Source organism: Vipera berus, assembly GCF_964194415.1.
Source record: "Vipera berus genome assembly, chromosome: 4".
Taxonomy (NCBI): Eukaryota; Metazoa; Chordata; class Lepidosauria; order Squamata; family Viperidae; genus Vipera; species Vipera berus.
Window position 1 is genome coordinate 3,081,477 of NC_138206.1, and position 16,779 is coordinate 3,098,255.

At 45.6% G+C, this 16,779-nt stretch overlaps 1 protein-coding gene across 1 annotated transcript in view; it reads right to left on the reverse strand.

Moving 5' to 3' along the window:
• The window catches only part of RELT (RELT TNF receptor), a gene marked incomplete at both ends in the record, with an annotated part of 31,021 nt that extends 20,405 nt beyond the window's left edge, over positions 1-10,616 (reverse strand). Inside the window, 3 exons of the mRNA XM_081326767.1 lie at positions 1,578-1,756; positions 3,684-3,860; positions 10,410-10,616. Of these exons, the coding sequence (XP_081182893.1) occupies positions 1,578-1,756; positions 3,684-3,860; positions 10,410-10,616 (563 nt within the window). The remainder of the gene's footprint in view (positions 1-1,577; positions 1,757-3,683; positions 3,861-10,409) is intronic.
• Positions 10,617-16,779: the final 6,163 nt, after the last annotated feature.

A 16,779-nucleotide genomic window follows, 5' to 3' on the forward strand; every position in this document is an offset into this window, starting at 1 on the left:
CCAAAGCACCAGAAGAAGAAACAATGGTTTGAAATTGAACAAAGAGAGAAGCAACCTGGAATTAAGGAGAAACTTCCTAACAGTGAGGACAATTTAACCAGTGGAACAGCTTGCCACCAGAAATTGTGGGTGCTCCAACACTGGAGGTTTTTAAGAAGAGACCAGACAGCCACTTCTCTGAAATAGTACAGGGGGGGTGGACTAGAAGACCTCCAAGGTCCCTCCCAGCTCAATTCTGATGATCAAAATTGAGATGCTTGGCAACTGACTCGTATTTATGACGGTCGCAGTGTCCCAGGGGTGGGCGGGTCAGGTGATCCCCTTTGGGGTACCTTCTGACAAGCAAAGCCAATGGGGGAAAAGCCTGATTCACTTAACAACGTTGTGACTGACACAAACCACCGCAGTGATTCACTTAACAACCCCGGCAAGAAAGGTCTTAAATGGGGTAAAGTCCGTTGAATAACCGCAACAGAAGTTTTGGGCTCAATTATGGTCGTAAGTCGAGGACTGCCTGTTTTCAGGACCTGAGCTGACCCTTCCCTACAAGCCTACAACTTTGAAGGGTTAAATGAAACGTGAAGGTATTATAGGATGATTCTTAATCGGATTGACCTCAATGACGTTACTATCTTGGTATCCCTGTTTCTCCCTCTTTGGTAACTTGAGAAAACCGGCCATTTTTTATTTTTTTGATTTATTTATTTTTTTGCTTCTTGCAAAATCCATTAGAAAACATATACCTCTCGCAGTGCTTGTGAAACGAAACACAACATCTAAAATAATGGTCCCTATTTTTGGTCGTCCCCTTCCGCCGCCAGGGATCACGAGGCTCCGTTGATGTTTTTTTTCCAACTTTCCACGCGTCCTTGTGACTTTTTCAATGATTTGGCGTTGAGCGTGACGTTGGACCTCCCTTTGGCCTGGAGTAGGCCTAGAGGTGGTCCTCGTTTAGTGACCGTCTGAATTTACAAGGGCACTGGCTGGGGAATTTTTTTTTTAAAAAAATCCCATTTATATCCCGCCCTTCTCCAAAGACTCAGGGCGGCTTACAATTTAAGCACAAACCAATGTGCTTAGCAATAGCCTTCATTCTATGTATATGCCTGCTTTATTAGGGCTTTCGGACACACACCCCAAGCGGCATTATTACAAAGTCAGCTTAATTGCCCCCAACAATCTGGGTCCTCATTTTACCTACCTGGGAAGGATGGAAGGCTGAGTCGACCTTGAGCCTGGTGGGACTCGAACCTGCACTAATTGCAGGCAGCTGGTGTTACTTAAGGAGGCATTAGCCCACTGCTCCACCAAGGGTCTTCTGGGCATTGAAGTCCATAGGTTTTCAAAGTTGGACAGGCCTGCTCTAAACTGGACAATAAAGTCAAAATTCAGAGCCCGAAACATCTGTCCAGTCGTTCTCTTGGCGAAGATCTACATATCCCTAACCAGGTTTTCGGCTGATTCTACGTGACCTCCTCCATTTCTCAGAGACCCTTCCAGGCCTGGGCTTGTCTGGAGACAGGAGAAGACATCTCTTGCGAGGTAAGTGGAAAGAAAAGGCGCAGGTGAGAACTTACCCAGGTAAACAGGCGCCACACAGAGTGTCTGCGGTCGCCGTTCCGATGTGGAGGTGGATCCTCTTCTTGGCCTCGCAAAGAGTATGCGAGGAGCAGAATCCCAGCCCGGAGGTGGAAGAGAAGAAGCCGGCCGAACACGGCTTGCAGGCCATTCCTAATCCTGAACCGTAACCACATTTCTACGGGGGAGAATGAAACAGGAACATTGCTGAAAGGAAGCGGGGGGGGCACCTTGGCTGGGATAAGGAGCCCCTCAAACTGGGTAATTAGGGTTGGTGTTGTGGGGTCCTGGGTGCTCTCTCAGCCAGGGGGTTTTCTTGCAGACGTTTCATGACCCAACTAGGGAACTTCATCAGGGCTAGAAAGGAGGAGGAAGAGGAGGAGGAAGGAAGGAAGGAAGGAAGGAAGGAAGGAAGGAAGGAAGGAAGGAAGGAAGGAAGGAAGAAAAGAAAGAAGGAAGGAAGGAAGGAAGGAAGGAAGGAAGGAAGGAAGGAAGGAAGGAAGGAAGGAAGGAAGGAAGGAAGGAAGGACTGTGGGGTCCTTGGTGCTCTCTGAGCCAGGGGGTTTTCTTGCAGACGTTTCATGACCCAACTAGGGAACTTCATCAGGGCTAGAAAGGAGGAGGAAGAGGAGGAGGAAGGAGGAGGAAGGAAGGAAGGAAGGAAGGAAGGAAGGAAGGAAGGAAGGAAGGAAGGAAGGAAGGAAGGAAGGACTGTGGGGTCCTTGGTGCTCTCTGAGCCAGGGGGTTTTCTTGCAGACGTTTCATGACCCAACTAGGGAACATCATCAGGGCTAGAAAGGAGGAGGAAGAGGAGGAGGAAGGAGGAGGAGGAGGAAGGAAGGAAGGAAGGAAGGAAGGAAGGAAGGAAGGAAGGAAGGAAGGACTGTGGGGTCCTTGGTGCTCTCTGAGCCAGGGGGTTTTCTTGCAGACGTTTCACGACCCAACTAGGGAACATCATCAGGGCTAGAAAGGAGGGGGGGGGTTGCTCTCTTTTATACACTTGCCTTTTCAGTGTTCGGTGCCAGTTTCATTATTACCCAGAGCAAATATCTTCCCTCTCCAAACCAACGATGATGGTAGCATTGTCATGAATACCCTTCCTTCCTTCCTTCCTTCCTTCCTTCCTTCCTTCCTTCCTTCCTTCCTTATCAAATACTTTCCTTCCTTCCTTTCTTTCTCTTTCCTTCCTTTCCTCCATCCCTTCCTTCCTCTCTCCCTCTTCCTTCCTTCCTTCTGTCATTCCTTCCTTCCCCATCAAATATCTTCCTTCCTTCCTTCCCCTTCCTTCCTTCCTTCCCCTTCCTTCCTTCCTTCCTTCCTTCTGTCCTTCCTTCCTTATCAAATACTTTCCTTCCTTCCTTTTTCTTTCCTTCCTTTCCTCCATCCCTTCCTTTCTCTCTCCCTCTTCCTTCCTTCCTTCTGACATTCCTTCCTTCCCCATCAAATATCTTCCTTCCTTCCTTCCTTCCTTCCTTCCTTCCTTCCTTTCCTTCCTTCCTTCTGTCCTTCCTTCCTTATCAAATACTTTCCTTCCTTCCTTTCTTTCTCCTTCCTTCCTTCCTCTTTTCCTTCCTTCCTTCCTTCCTTCCTTTCTTCCTCCCTCTTTTCTTTCCTTCCTTCCTTCCTTCCTCCCTCCCTCTTTTCTTTCCTTCCTTCCTTCCTTCCTTCCTTCCTTCCTTCCTTCCTTCCTTCCTTCCTTCCTTCCTTCCTTCCTCCCTCCCTCCCTCCCTCCCTGTTTTCTTTCCTTCCTTCCTTCCTTCCTTTCTTCCTTCCTTCCTCCCTCCCTCCCTCTTTTCCTTCCTTCCTTCCTTCCTTCCTCCCTCCCTCCCTCCCTCCCTCTTTTCCTTCCTTCCTTCCTTCCTTCCTTCCTTCCTTCCTTCCTTCCTTCCTCCCTCTTTTCCTTCCTTCCTTCCTTCCTTCCTTCCTTCCTTCCTTCCTTCCTTCCTTCCCCCCTCCTTCATTTGGGTATTGCATTAACTCCCAGAATTCTCCAGCCAGCATGAATTCTGGGAGCTGAAGTCCACAAACCTTCAAGGTTGAGAAACTCCGATGTGGTCAAACAGACCCCCTTTCTGAGTCCACCAGGACCACTAAAGTACTCCTACGGGAAGCGTGAGGCTGCGTTCAGGGAGAGCCTCCGCAGAGGCCTGCAAAGACAATCTACTCACTCTGTCGGGCTCTGCTCCAGCTGGGCAAGTCTGGCAGAGGAGGCAGCGACCGTCCGCACCCCGATATTCTTGGCCCCCACAGGCTTGAGCCCAGGCCGGGTGCCAACAGAGCGCCTAAAATAAAAGAGCAGGGAGGAGACAAAGCTTGTGATTCTCTTTGAGCATTCCCACCTTGAGGTCAGGAGTGAGGGATCCAGGAGGGATGAACAAAAGTAAAAAAAAAAAAAAGATTCTATTTTCTACTACAGAAACTATCAAGGGTATTTATTCATTCCGCTCTGTCCATTGCAGAGCTTCTTGCTTTTCCTCAGGCAGAAACAAAGGACTGCATGCCTCTGAAAACACAAGGTGTTAAGGAAAGATGGTGTAAGGTTTCCTGCCTTGGGCTGCGGGCTGGACTAGAAGGCCTCCAGGGTCCCTTCCATCCTTCCGAGTTTCTGCATTTCCTCGAAACTTGCAAAGGGTTGCTCCAAATGATGTATTCAATCAAACTAGGAGCCTCCCTCCCTCCTTCTTTCCTTCCTTCCTCCCTCCCTCTCTCCATAGATCCCTCCCTCCCTTCTTGCCCTTCTCTCCTTCTCTCCCTCCTTCCCCTTCCTTTGTTCCTTCCTTCGTCTCTCCCTTCTTCCCTCCTTCTGTCCATACAGCCATCCCTCGCTCACTTCCTTCTTCCCCTTCCCTCACACCCACAATCCTTCCTTCCTTCCTTCTTTCCTCCCTCCCATTGCCCTCTCCTTCCTTCCTTCCTTCCTTCCTCCCTCCCTCCTTTCCATTGCCCTCTCCTTCCTTCCTTCCTCCCTCCCTCCATCCATCCTTTCCATTGCCCTCTCCTTCCTTCCTTCCTTCCTTCCTTCCTTCCTTCCTTCCTTCCTCCCTCCTTTCCATTGCCCTCTCCTTCCTTCCTCCCTCCCTCCCTCCCATTGCCCTCTCCTTCCTTTCCTCCCTCCCTCCTTTCCATTGCCCTCTCCTTCCTTCCTTCCTCCCTCCCTCCTTTCCATTGCCCTCTCCTTCCTTCCTTCCTTCCTTCCTTCCTTCCTCCCTCCCTCCCTCCTTTCCATTGCCCTCTCCTTCCTTCCTTCCTTCCTTCCTTCCTTCCTTCCTTCCTTCCTTCCTTCCTTCCTTCCTTCCTTCCTCCCTCCCTCCCTCCCTCCCTCCCTCCTTTCCATTGCCCTCTCCTTCCTTCCTTCCTTCCTTCCTTCCTTCCTCCCTCCCTCCCTTCCTCCTTTCCATTGCCCTCTCCTTCCTTCCTTCCTTCCTTCCTTCCTTCCTTCCTTCCTTCCTTCCTCCCTCCCTCCCTCCCTCCCTCCCTCCTTCACATGGGCATTGAATGAACACATTTTCCTGAGCTTTGACACAAACCATGAACAAATATGCAATAGCATCTTAGATTCGAACAGCCCACGAAACCTCAAAAAACAACAACACCAACCCACCGAAACTTAGCTAAGCTTAGCGTGTTACGTGAATGTAGTCCCATGGATTGCAACTGAACTGCTCAACAGCTGGACACGGCTGGGATTCTCACTTCTGGGTTTGCCCTCCAGTCATGCCCAGAAAAACAGGTGGGACAGAGTGCGATCTCTTTCCAGCATCAACTCCTTGTGCAGAGACACATCGCGGCCGTCCCAAAGCTGCTTTTTCAAAAGGCAACTGGACTTCCTTTCCTCCCCCACCTTGGAAGACATTTCGCTTCTCCCGCAAGAAGCTTCTTCGGTTCCGACTGAACCCTTCCCTTCAGTCAGAACCGAGGAAGCTCCTTCGGATGAGAAGCGAAATGTCTTCCGAGGGAAAAACAAAATCCAGTTGCCTTGTGAAAAAAAGCACCTTTGGGACTTCTTGCTCTGGGTGGCTTGCTAAAGCTCCTCGGCCACAATCTCTTCCCTTCCTCGCCTGCAAACGTTCCTGAACTGAACGTTTTGAGAATTGCACTCCCGGATCCGATGCCAAACCACAGCAAGCTAACAAGCCACAAAGGAGCCTTGGCTGAGTCCTGCAACCTTTAAAAGCTGCAATCATTCAGATGTGGAAGGCTGAACTTTGCATTCACCCTTCTCCCTAAATAAACTCCTGGCTGAGGCACGTGGGAGGAAAATGCAGAGGGATCGTTTGCAGCAAAATTCATCCAAATGGCGGACAAGGCCAGAGTCCTCACCACCAGCTTTGTATCATATGCGTGAATGACAGAATCACACCACCGGAAGGGACTTTGGAGGTCTTCTAGTCCAAAGAAGGAGACCCTATATATACCATTCTGGGAAAATTACCATCCTGTCTCTTCTTAAAGACCTTCAGTGTTGGAGCACAACTTCTGGTGGCAAGTTGTTCCACGGGTTAGTTGTCCTCACTGTCAGGAAATTTCTCCTTAGTTCTAGGTCAGGGCTTTTCAACCAGTGGTATGGCTACCACCTGTGGTATGTCGGCACCTGGCAGGTGACCATCCTAGAAAAGTGGTAGCGGGGGAGGGGAATGAGCTGAACCGGTGGCAGCCCCGCACAAGCCCGAGCGAGAGACGGCTGGAGCTGCAGGGCTGTCGGGGCTCAGCGGAAGTGCCAGGATCAGCGCCAGGATCCAGCTGGAGCTCAGCACCGATCCTGGTGCTTCTGAGCCCAGAAGAAGCGCCGATCAGCTGGAATGTTGCAGCATCTCCAGGGTCTTGTGATTGACATTCAGATGCTTGGCAACAGATTCATATTTATGACGATCACAGTGTCCCAGGGTCACGTGAAGTGACCAAATCCTGCTGCAACCACCCAGCAGACGGGGGAGATAAAAACCAAACACCCTCCACCCCACCCCTGCTGCCAATCCTCAACAGAAATACAACCATGAACACCTCGGACAGGAGGAAGAGCGCCGCCGGGCGGGCAGGCAGGTGTCTTGCTCGGCTGTGGCTTGGGGGGCCCTTTTTTCAGGGCCACTGTAACTTCGAACAGTCACTAAGCAAATTGTTGTAAGTCGAGGACTACCTGTACTTCATCACTTTTTTCCTTTTTTTTTAGGTCATTAAGTTGTTGACCCCTTGCTAGGCGACTGGTGGTACTCGGATGTTGCCATATCCTAAAAGTGGTACAATGGGTGAAAAAGGTTGAAAAGCCCTGCTCTAGGTTGCTTCTCTCCTTGGTTAGTTCCCAACTGTTACTTCTGCCTTCAGGTAATTTGGAAAATAGGTTGACCCCACCCCACCCCAAAACACACACACGTTTCTTTGTGGCAGTCACTCAAATATTGTAAGACTGCTATCATGTCGCCCCTAGTCCTTCTTTTTCATTAAACTAGACATACCCAATTCCTGCAACCATTCTTCATATGTTTTAGCCTCCAGTCCCCCGATCATCTTTGTTGCTCTTCTCTGCACTCTTTCCAGAGTCTCAACATTTCTTTTTTTTAATATCGTGGTGACCCAAACTGGATGAAGCATTCCAAGTATGGTTTTACTAAGGCTTTTATAAAGCGGTACTGGAACTTCACGTGATCTGGATTCTAACCCTCTGTTAATTAATGCAGCCTAGGACTGCGTTGGCATTTTTGGCAGCTGCAGCACGACGCTGGCTCATATTTAAAAGTAAAAAGTTAGCAGCCCCTGTTGTTAGAGGGTGCCCTTTAATTTTCCACTGCTGTGACTCAGTTCTTCCAACGTGGGCAAGAAATCCTGTGATTCAGATACTGGGTAGAAAGATAAATCTGAGGAGGAGGAGGATGGAATTTAAAAGGGTGATTTAAAAGGGCCACCCCTGAGTCTTACCCCTTGCTATAGAGGGGGAATCAAAATTCAGTTATCCCTGATGCTGGTACAGATAATCCTCAGTTTACAACAGTTCGTTTGTTTTCAAAGAAATTTTCAAGAAGAGACTGAACAATCACCTGTCTGAGATGCTATACGTTTTCTTGCTTGAGCGGGGGGGCTGGACTAGAAGACCTCCATGGTCCCTGCCAGCTCTATTCTATTCTGTTCTGTTCTATTCTGTTCTATTCTATTCTATTCTATTCTATTCTATTCTATTCTATTCTATTCTATTCTATTCTATTCTATTCTATTCTATTCTATTCTATTCTATTCTATTCTATTCTATTCTATTCTATTCTATTCTATTCTATTCCATTCCATTCCATTCCATTCCATTCCATTCCATATATTCTATTCTATTCTATTCTATTCTATTCTATTCTATTCTATTCTATTCTATTCTATTCTATTCTATTCTATTCTATTCTATTCTATTCTATTCTATTCTATTCTATTCTATTCTATTCTATTCTATTCTCTTCTATTCCATTCCATTCCATTCCATTCCATATTTTCTATTCTATTCTATTCTATTCTATTCTATTCTATTCTATTCTATTCTATTCTATTCTATTCTATTCTATTCTATTCTATTCTATTCTATTCTATTCTATTCTATCCTATCCTATCCTATCCTATCCTATCCTATCCTATCCTATCCTATCCTATCCTATCCCATTCCATTCCATCTATTCTATTCTATTCTATTCTATTCTATTCTATTCTATTCTATTCTATTCTATTCTATTCTATTCTATTCTATTCTATTCTATTCTATTCTATTCTATTCTATTCCATTCCATTCCATTCCATTCCATTCCATTTCATTTCATTCCATTCCATATATTCTATTCTATTCTATTCTATTCTATTCTATTCTATTCTATTCTATTCTATTCTATTCTATTCTATTCTATTCTATTCCATTTCATATTTTCTATTCTATTCTATTCTATTCTATTCTATTCCATTCCATCTATTCTATTCTATTCTATTCTATTCTATTCTATTCTATTCTATTCTATTCTATTCTATTCTATTCTATTCTATTCTATTCTATTCTATTCTATTCTATTCTATTCTATACTATTCTATTCTATTCTATTCTATTCTATTCCATTCCATTCCATTCCATTCCATTCCATTCCATTCCATATATTCTATTCTATTCTATTCTATTCTATTCTATTCTATTCTATTCTATTCTATTCTATTCTATTCTATTCTATTCTATTCTATTCTATTCTATTCTATTCTATTCTATCCTATCCTATCCTATCCTATCCTATCCTATCCTATCCTATCCTATCCTATCCTATCCTATCCTATCGTATCCTATCCTATCCTATTCTATTCCATTCCATATATTCTATTCTATTCTATTCTATTCTATTCTATTCTATTCTATTCTATTCTATTCTATTCTATTCTATTCTATTCTATTCTATTCTATTCTATTCTATTCTATTCTATTGTTCTGTTCTGTTCTGTTCTGTTCTATTCACCATTCAAAGTTACAGTTGCACTGAAAAACAGGGACTTATGAATGTTTCCCACACTTGCGACCGTTGCAGCATCCCCAGGCTCACATGATCAAAATTCAGACACAGCCACTGACTCATATTTATGACGGTTGCAGTGTCCCGGGGTCACGTGATCTCCTTTTTGCGAACTTCTAACCACCAAAGTCTACGGGAAAGCCAGTTTCACTTAACAACCGGGTTACTAACCTAACAAGCGCAGTGATTCACTTAATAGCTGTGGCAAGGAAGGTTGTAAACCCTCCAATTTGCCCTGAAGACGTGTAGACAACTCACAGCAGTTTCTGCTGACTTGGGCGGATCCGAGAGTTTGCTTATATGACATGTTAGCTTCTCTATTTTGAAAGATTTAAACACAAATAGGTTTGGAATTTCAGCTGTGTCAACACTCCCCCCCCCCCAAATTACAGTGTGGAAGCTCATCAAAGTAAACTGCACTTTTATGACTCAGTTAAAAAAAAACCAACTCCTAAAAATGTGGCATCCTAGAGCAGGGGTCTCCAAACGTGGCAACTTGGCGGACTTCAACTCCCAGAATTCCCCAGCCAGCCAAACTAGGCGACCTTTCAGACTTAATCATCATAATCATCATAGTAAAGTTGGAAGGGACCTTGGAGGTCATCTAGTCCAACCCCCTGCTCAGGCAGGAGACCCTATCCCATTTCAGACAAATGAAATGGGATAGGGTCTCTTCTTAAAAACTTCCAGTGTCGTAGCAATTCACAGCTTCTGGAGGCAGGTGGTTCCACTGGTTCATTGTTCTCACTGTCAGGAAGTTTCTCCTTAGTTCTTGTGGACTTCAGCTCCCAGAATTCCCCAGCCAGCCAAACGTTCAGACTTTTATTGCCTTCAACTCCCGGAATTCCTCAGCCAAGCGTGGCTAGCTGAGGAGTTCTGGGAGTTCAAGTCCAAAGTCTGAAAGGCAGCTAATTTGGAAAGCTGAAATAACCAAGATACCGCTGAGAGCGGAGAGAGCAACGTGGCCCGTATCAGAGGCCGAAGCCACCCCCTGAGTTTAACACGCTTCCCCCAATTCACTCCATTTTGATTCAGATGATCAACAACCTGCCACAGGCTGCAACCCGTAGGGCCCTTTAAGAGGGATGGACTTCAACTGCCAGAATTCCCCACCCAGCCATGCTGGCTGGGGAATTCTGGGAGTTGAAGTCCGCCCCCTCTTAAAGTAGCCAAGTTTGAAAAACACTGCGGTAGGGCATAGATTAATCCAGCCATTAGCTTCCCAAGAGCCACCGATACCATCTCGCAGGGTAGTATCTCAACACCCATCCTCCCCAGCCCCCGCTCGACACACATCTGCAGAAAGAAAGGGATGCTTACAGTTAGGAGACTGATCGCCCAGTAGAAATCCGGATGCCTTTTCATTTTGTCCAATTCCAGAGCGACAGAGAAATCTTCCCGACGAAGGCTGGAGGGGTAAGGAGAAGACGACAGAGACCCCGTTACTGCGGGACGGGCCAAGCTCAGAAACCTTACATTGCTTCCAAACGGTAGTTTCTCTCCATCCTGGTCTACGTTTACCTTCATCCTACAAGTTATTTCGGAAGGGGGTGGAGAGCTGGGCTGTTTATCTTTGCAAAGGAAGTTTTTTTTTTTTTTTGGTATGATTAAGTTAAAAAAGAAAAGGAAATCAGAGGTGTTGCGGACTTCCAGCTGTGTGGGAACCCTGTGGTTTCCCGTGGGTGTGATTGATACCGAATGCAGCAAATGCCACATGTTCAAGCTTGCTTCCTTCCTTCCAGCTCTAAATCTTTTTTTTTATTAAAGAGTTTTACAAAATTTTACAATATATCCCCAAATCCCTCCCACCCCAACCCCCCCACTTCCCCCCCCCCACTTCCCAGAGCTAAATACAGGACTATAGTTACAACAATCATATTCTAAATAAAAATTTACACAATATACAATCAACCAAATTCGTACTGCGCTTTAACTCTCTCTTAACATAACTACAAACAATAACAATATCCCACTAAATTCTACTCATAAGCTAAATGGAACCTTTTGGTCCCATATTTGTTTTCAATATAATTTATCCATCTCCTCCAAACTGAAATATATCTCTCCTGTGAGTGATCCTTTAAATAAGCAGAAATCTTGGACATTTCTGCAAGATTAGAAACTTTAAACACCCATTCTTCTACCGTGGGCAGATTGTCCTTCTTCCAATATTGTCCCACCAGTAACCTTGCTGCCGTTATCATATTCAACATCAGATTAGTCTCTTTGACATCACAATTTACAACAATACCCAGTAAAAACAATTGCGGGGAAAACTTTATCTTCCTCTTAAAAATCTTTTGAATGTTCCACCAAATTTTAATCCAGAAGGCTTTTATGTTTCTACAAGTCCACCACATGTGGAACCAGCTCCAAATCATAGTTTCTGAGGCCCCCCCCCCCGGCCTCCCCCCCATCCCAAGATGCTAACAGGATCCTGGGGTCAACTAAGAGTTGAGAAAAGAAACTCGCAAGTTAGGAATTTGAAGTCAAAACGCCAAAGCCCTTTATATACCTTCTCACATCAGGCTCCAGAAAAAGGGGAAACAACACGTTGTCGACTTAACAACCATTCGTTTAGTGACCCTTCAAAGTTACAACGGGACTCGGGACTGTTTTCACACTTAGGACTCTCCCAGCATCCCCCACGGTCACCTGATCAAAATTGGGACACCTGGCAACTGGCGTGTACCAAGGACGGTTTTGCAGTGTCCCGAGGTCACGTGATCATCTTTTACGGCCGTCCAATGTGCAAAATCAATGGGGGGGGGGAAACCCAGATTCACTTAACAACTAGGGTACTGACTTAACGCCTGCAGTGGTTTGCTTAAGAACGGTGGCGAGGAAGGTCGTAAAATGGGACAAAGCTGACTTAACAATGGTCTCGCTTGGCAATAGAAATTTTGGGTTGTTAAGTTATGGACGTAACTAGATCAACAATCAAATGAACTATAGCCCAATCGAGGAACTACCAACTCAGAAAAGCAAGCTAACAGTAAGCAACAGCCTGATGAAGGAACTGTCGTCAAGACTGACAGGGCAAATCACTTATATATCAAGAGAGAACAAAGCCAATTTCACTTCTAGCACTGATGATGTTCCCTAGTTGGGTCATGAAACGTCTGCAAGAAAACCATCAATCTCAGAGAGCACTAAGGATCTCACAGTCCTCCTCCTCCTCCTACACCAACCACACTCCCTTCTAGAACTGATGATGTTACCTAGTTGGGTCATAAAATGTGTGCAAGGAAACAACCAAGCTCACCACCAAGGACCCCACATTCTTCCTCCTCCTCCTCCTCAAATCCCACTCCCTTCTAGCACTGCTGGCGTTACCTAGTTGGGTCATGAAACGTCTGCAAGGAAGCAACCAAGCTCAGAGAGCACCAAGGACCCCACAGTCCTTCCTCCTCCTCCCTTCTAGCACTGATGATGTTCCCTAGTTGGGTAATGAAACGTCTGCAAGGAAACCACCCAGCTCAGAGAGCACCAAGGACGCCATCCTCCTCCTCCTCCTCCCCCCTTGTAGCACTGATGAAGCTACCTAGTTCGGTCATGAAATGTCTGCAAGTAAACAAACAAACTCAGAGAACACCAAGGACGCCATCCTCCTCTTCCTCCTCCTTCCCCTCCTCCTCCTCCTCCTCACTCCCCTTCTTCTAGCACTGATGGCGCTACCTAGTTGGGTCATGAAACGTCTGCAAGGAAACCACCCAGCTCAGAGAGTGCCAAGCACTCCTCCTTTCAAAACCCTGAAATACGAATTTTCTCTTCTATCTTCCACAAGCAAATTCAGTATAGAGCAGAGGTAGGCAACCTCGGCTCTTTTATGACTCATGGACTTCAACTCCCAGAATTCCTGCGTCAGCTATACTGACTCAGGAATTCTGGGAGTTGAAGTCCATGAGTCATAAAAGAGCCGAGGTTGCCTATACCCCTGGTATAGAGTGACCCCGATTTGTCTGAAGACAGGCCTTAAGCCGAGGGGTTTTCTCCACCACCCCAGGAGCAGAAAACCCTCCTTTTTTAATTTTTTTTTAATTAAGGAGTCATTTCCTGCTGGATGCGGATTCTCCCTGAAGCACAAGCCAAACCGCCTCAAAGTCACCTTCAAAGAGATCACAAGAGAGAGAAAAAACCCAAAACATAAAGTCATTCCCCCCCCAAAAAAAACCTTCAGGCTCACTCCTTGCTATTTAAAGAAATGCTGCGCTATTCAGTCTGATTTATGCCACGTGCCGCGGTGCGGCTGCAGGCGGGCAAATGGCGCAGAGAAGCCGCCACAGCACAGCCGACGGGTCCATCTTTCAGCCACATTATCCACTTTTTTTCTGGAAGGCAGAAAAACAAAATGGGGCGTTTGTGTGTGTGTGTGTGTGGTGTGTGTGTGTGTGAATTGTGCATCAGGGGGTCCAAAATGGAGTCCGAGACGCTGACACAAACTGATACAGCTGGTCCTCGACTTACAACAGCTCATTTAGTGACTGCTAAAACGGCACTGAAAAAGGGACCATTTTTCACACTTACGACCGCTGCAAAGGGTTGTAAGTCGAGGACTACTTGTAGTTGACAACCCCCGCTAGCCCCAAGTCTCCCTCCCCCAAGCAGAAACCAGCTCTGTAGAAATGCAGATGTGATAATCCATTCAGGAAGGTTTGGAGGTCTCCAGCTAGAAACTTAGGAACACAAAGACACCTAAAATTTACATACCCCACCCAAACTCGTAAGACAGGACATAATAGGATTAACACAAGATGCCAAACGGACCCAGGAAATACAAAGCCTCAAACAGGAACAGGAAACAACTCCCAACAAAAGGCTCCAGAGGGTAGGGTAGCACTCCCTACATGTGCTCACTCTCTTTTTCTTCCAGAGCCATCTTCCTGTCTGGCTCTCCTCTTCAATAAACTGCAACCTTCTTCCTAAAGCAGTCTCCGTGTTTGTTTATTCCCAGCTTGGACTGAACCCTGATGAAGACTTTTCCTTCAACTCAGCTTCGCACACTCAGCCAAACAGAAGCAAAGCATGCTGGGCTTGGGTTGCAAAATAATAATAATAATAATAATAATAATAATAATAATAATAATAATAATAATAATAATAATAATAATAATAATAATAATAATAAGGGTTAGTTCGTGGAATAATATTAAGTCCTGTCTCATTTCCTACAACCAAGCATGTCATAGTAAAGATTCTTTTTGGAATAGACTTGACTCCAAGAATTTTGTCTTCCTAAGACGTGGTTTGGGGTGGGTCCTGACAAATAATAATAATAATAATAATAATAATAATAATAATAATAATAATAATAATAATAATAATAATAATAATAATAATAATAATAATAAGAAGAAGAAGAAGAAGAAGAAGAAGAAGAAGAAGAAGAAGAAGAAGTTGTTGGAAGGGACCTTGGAGGTCATCTAGTCCAACCCCCTGCTAAGGCAGGAAACCCTATACCATTTCAGACAAATGGCTGTCCAGTCTCTTCTTAAAAACTTCCAGTGAAGTGCCTTCTTGAAATGCGCTGGGATGACAGTACCCATCATCCCCCAGAGATCACAGCCACTGGGAAAGACCACACAGCCTTTAGCATCCCGGATCCCTGGAGAACTGGACTGCTTAATAGAAAAACCCGATGCTCACTTGTTAATGAGGCATCACAACCTTTTTTGTCTAGCCCAGCAATTTGCATACAGATCACTTCCAATTAATTAAGCCTCTCCCAGAGAAGAGTGGTTTTTTTTCCATTCACAGAACTACAGGGAGTCCTCGACTTACGACCATTATTGGGGCGAGAATATCTGTCGATAAGCAAGGGAGTTGCATCCCATTTTACTTGCTTTTGGCCACGGTTGTTAAGTAAAACACAGCGGTTCTGAAGTGAATCATAAGGGTTGTTAAACAAATCCAGCTTCCCCTATTTTTTTTCATGACCTCTTTTGCTACAGTTGTTAAGAGGATCACGGCAGTTGCTAATTGAATCGTGCGGTTGTTAAGTGAAGCAGGCTTCCCTTATTGGTCACGATCACATGACCTGGGACACTGGAACTGCAGTCCTCAGCTTATGGCCACAATTGAGGTCAGCCGCATTTTTCTGCAAAACCAACTCCTTTGCTCTGCCTGGAGTATCTGCAGGGACGGAGGTCAAAAAAGTCAAGATGGCGGCAACAAGGCATGAAACTGAAGTGCCCCCTTTTTACAGTGCACCTGAAAGGGGGTGGGGCTTTGATTACCTCATTGTGGCTGACTTTTTTTATGCCCCCCACCCCTTTTGCAAAAATGCCTGGGTCTTTCTCAAACATGCTGCCTTGGGAGAAATGTGTGGATTTCAACTCCCAGAACCCCCCAGCCAGAATGCATTTCTTAATTGTGAACAGGGGATTAATTACATTAAACTCCTAGGGCAGTGTTTCCCAACCTCAGCCATTTTAAGAGGGGTGGATTTCAACTCCCAGAATCCCCTAGCCAGCAATGGGAGTTGAAGTCCACCCAACTTCAAGAGGCTGAGGTTGAAAAACCCTGTACCATGCAACTATCATTTATTCTTCCCAATCTATATTAACTCGTCAGACAGCCATAGAAAACCAAGATGACATCCTGGTTTGTTTGCTTGTTTGCAAGTTCACAGCCCGGATCGCTCAGTGTGTGCTCAGAGAAGGCTACCTTATTCTAGGGATAAGAATAGATCAATCTCGGGGGATCTTGTTACCCTGGAATATTTAGCACCTGGCATCTCCCCCACTGGAAAAAATATATATGCTAAGAACAGCTGCCCCAATTGCTTCGTCCGGGGATCCTCTGTCAAAAGATCTCTGGTTTGCTGGAAATGCACCTAACAAGCCACAAAGTTTTTGATGAGGTTGGAAAAGCGGGAGGATGGCTGGCCTCACCTGCATTGTGCAAGGGGCTAACCTGAAAATACAGGTAGTCCTCGACTTTAAACCATTTATTGACTGACACCTAGGGCAGCATTTCCCAACCTCAGCCATTTTAAGAGGGGTGGACTTCAACTCCCAGAATCCCCCAGCCAGCATGTGTGGACTTCGACTCCCAGAATCCCAGATCTTTTGGCGACCGTGGCAGCATCCCTGTGGCCACGTGGTCAAAATTCAGATGCTTGGCGACTAACTCGTATTTATGACGGTCGCCGTGGCTTGGAGTCATGCGATCCCCTTTTGTGACTTTCTGACCAGCCAAGTCAATGGGGGAAGCCGGATTCACTTAACCAACAGGTTACCAATTTAACAACTGCAGGGATTCACTTAACAACCTTTCTCGTCGTAAAATGGAGCAAAACTCACTTAACCTCCGGCTCTTCCTTAACAATAGAAATAGAAATCGAAGACTTCTTATAAAACACCAGTTTACCAACAAACCGCTCCGGATTGACTCCTAACATCCCATCAAGCAGTTAATCCTGGTTTACAAACATCCAAAACGGGGCAGGTCTTTGCTTGTGGCTGCCATCTTGACTTTTAGACCTCTTTTGCCAACCTCCCTGCTTCCATACAACTGTCTCGGGAATATAGGTAGCCCTCGGCTTACAACGGTTCATTTAGCGACTGTTTGAAGTTACAATAACACTGAAAAAAAGGGATTTATGGCCGGTTTTCACTTAATGGCCATTGCGAAGGGTTGTAAGTCGAGAATACTCGTAGTTGACACCCCCTAGAGGCATTTTGAGGCT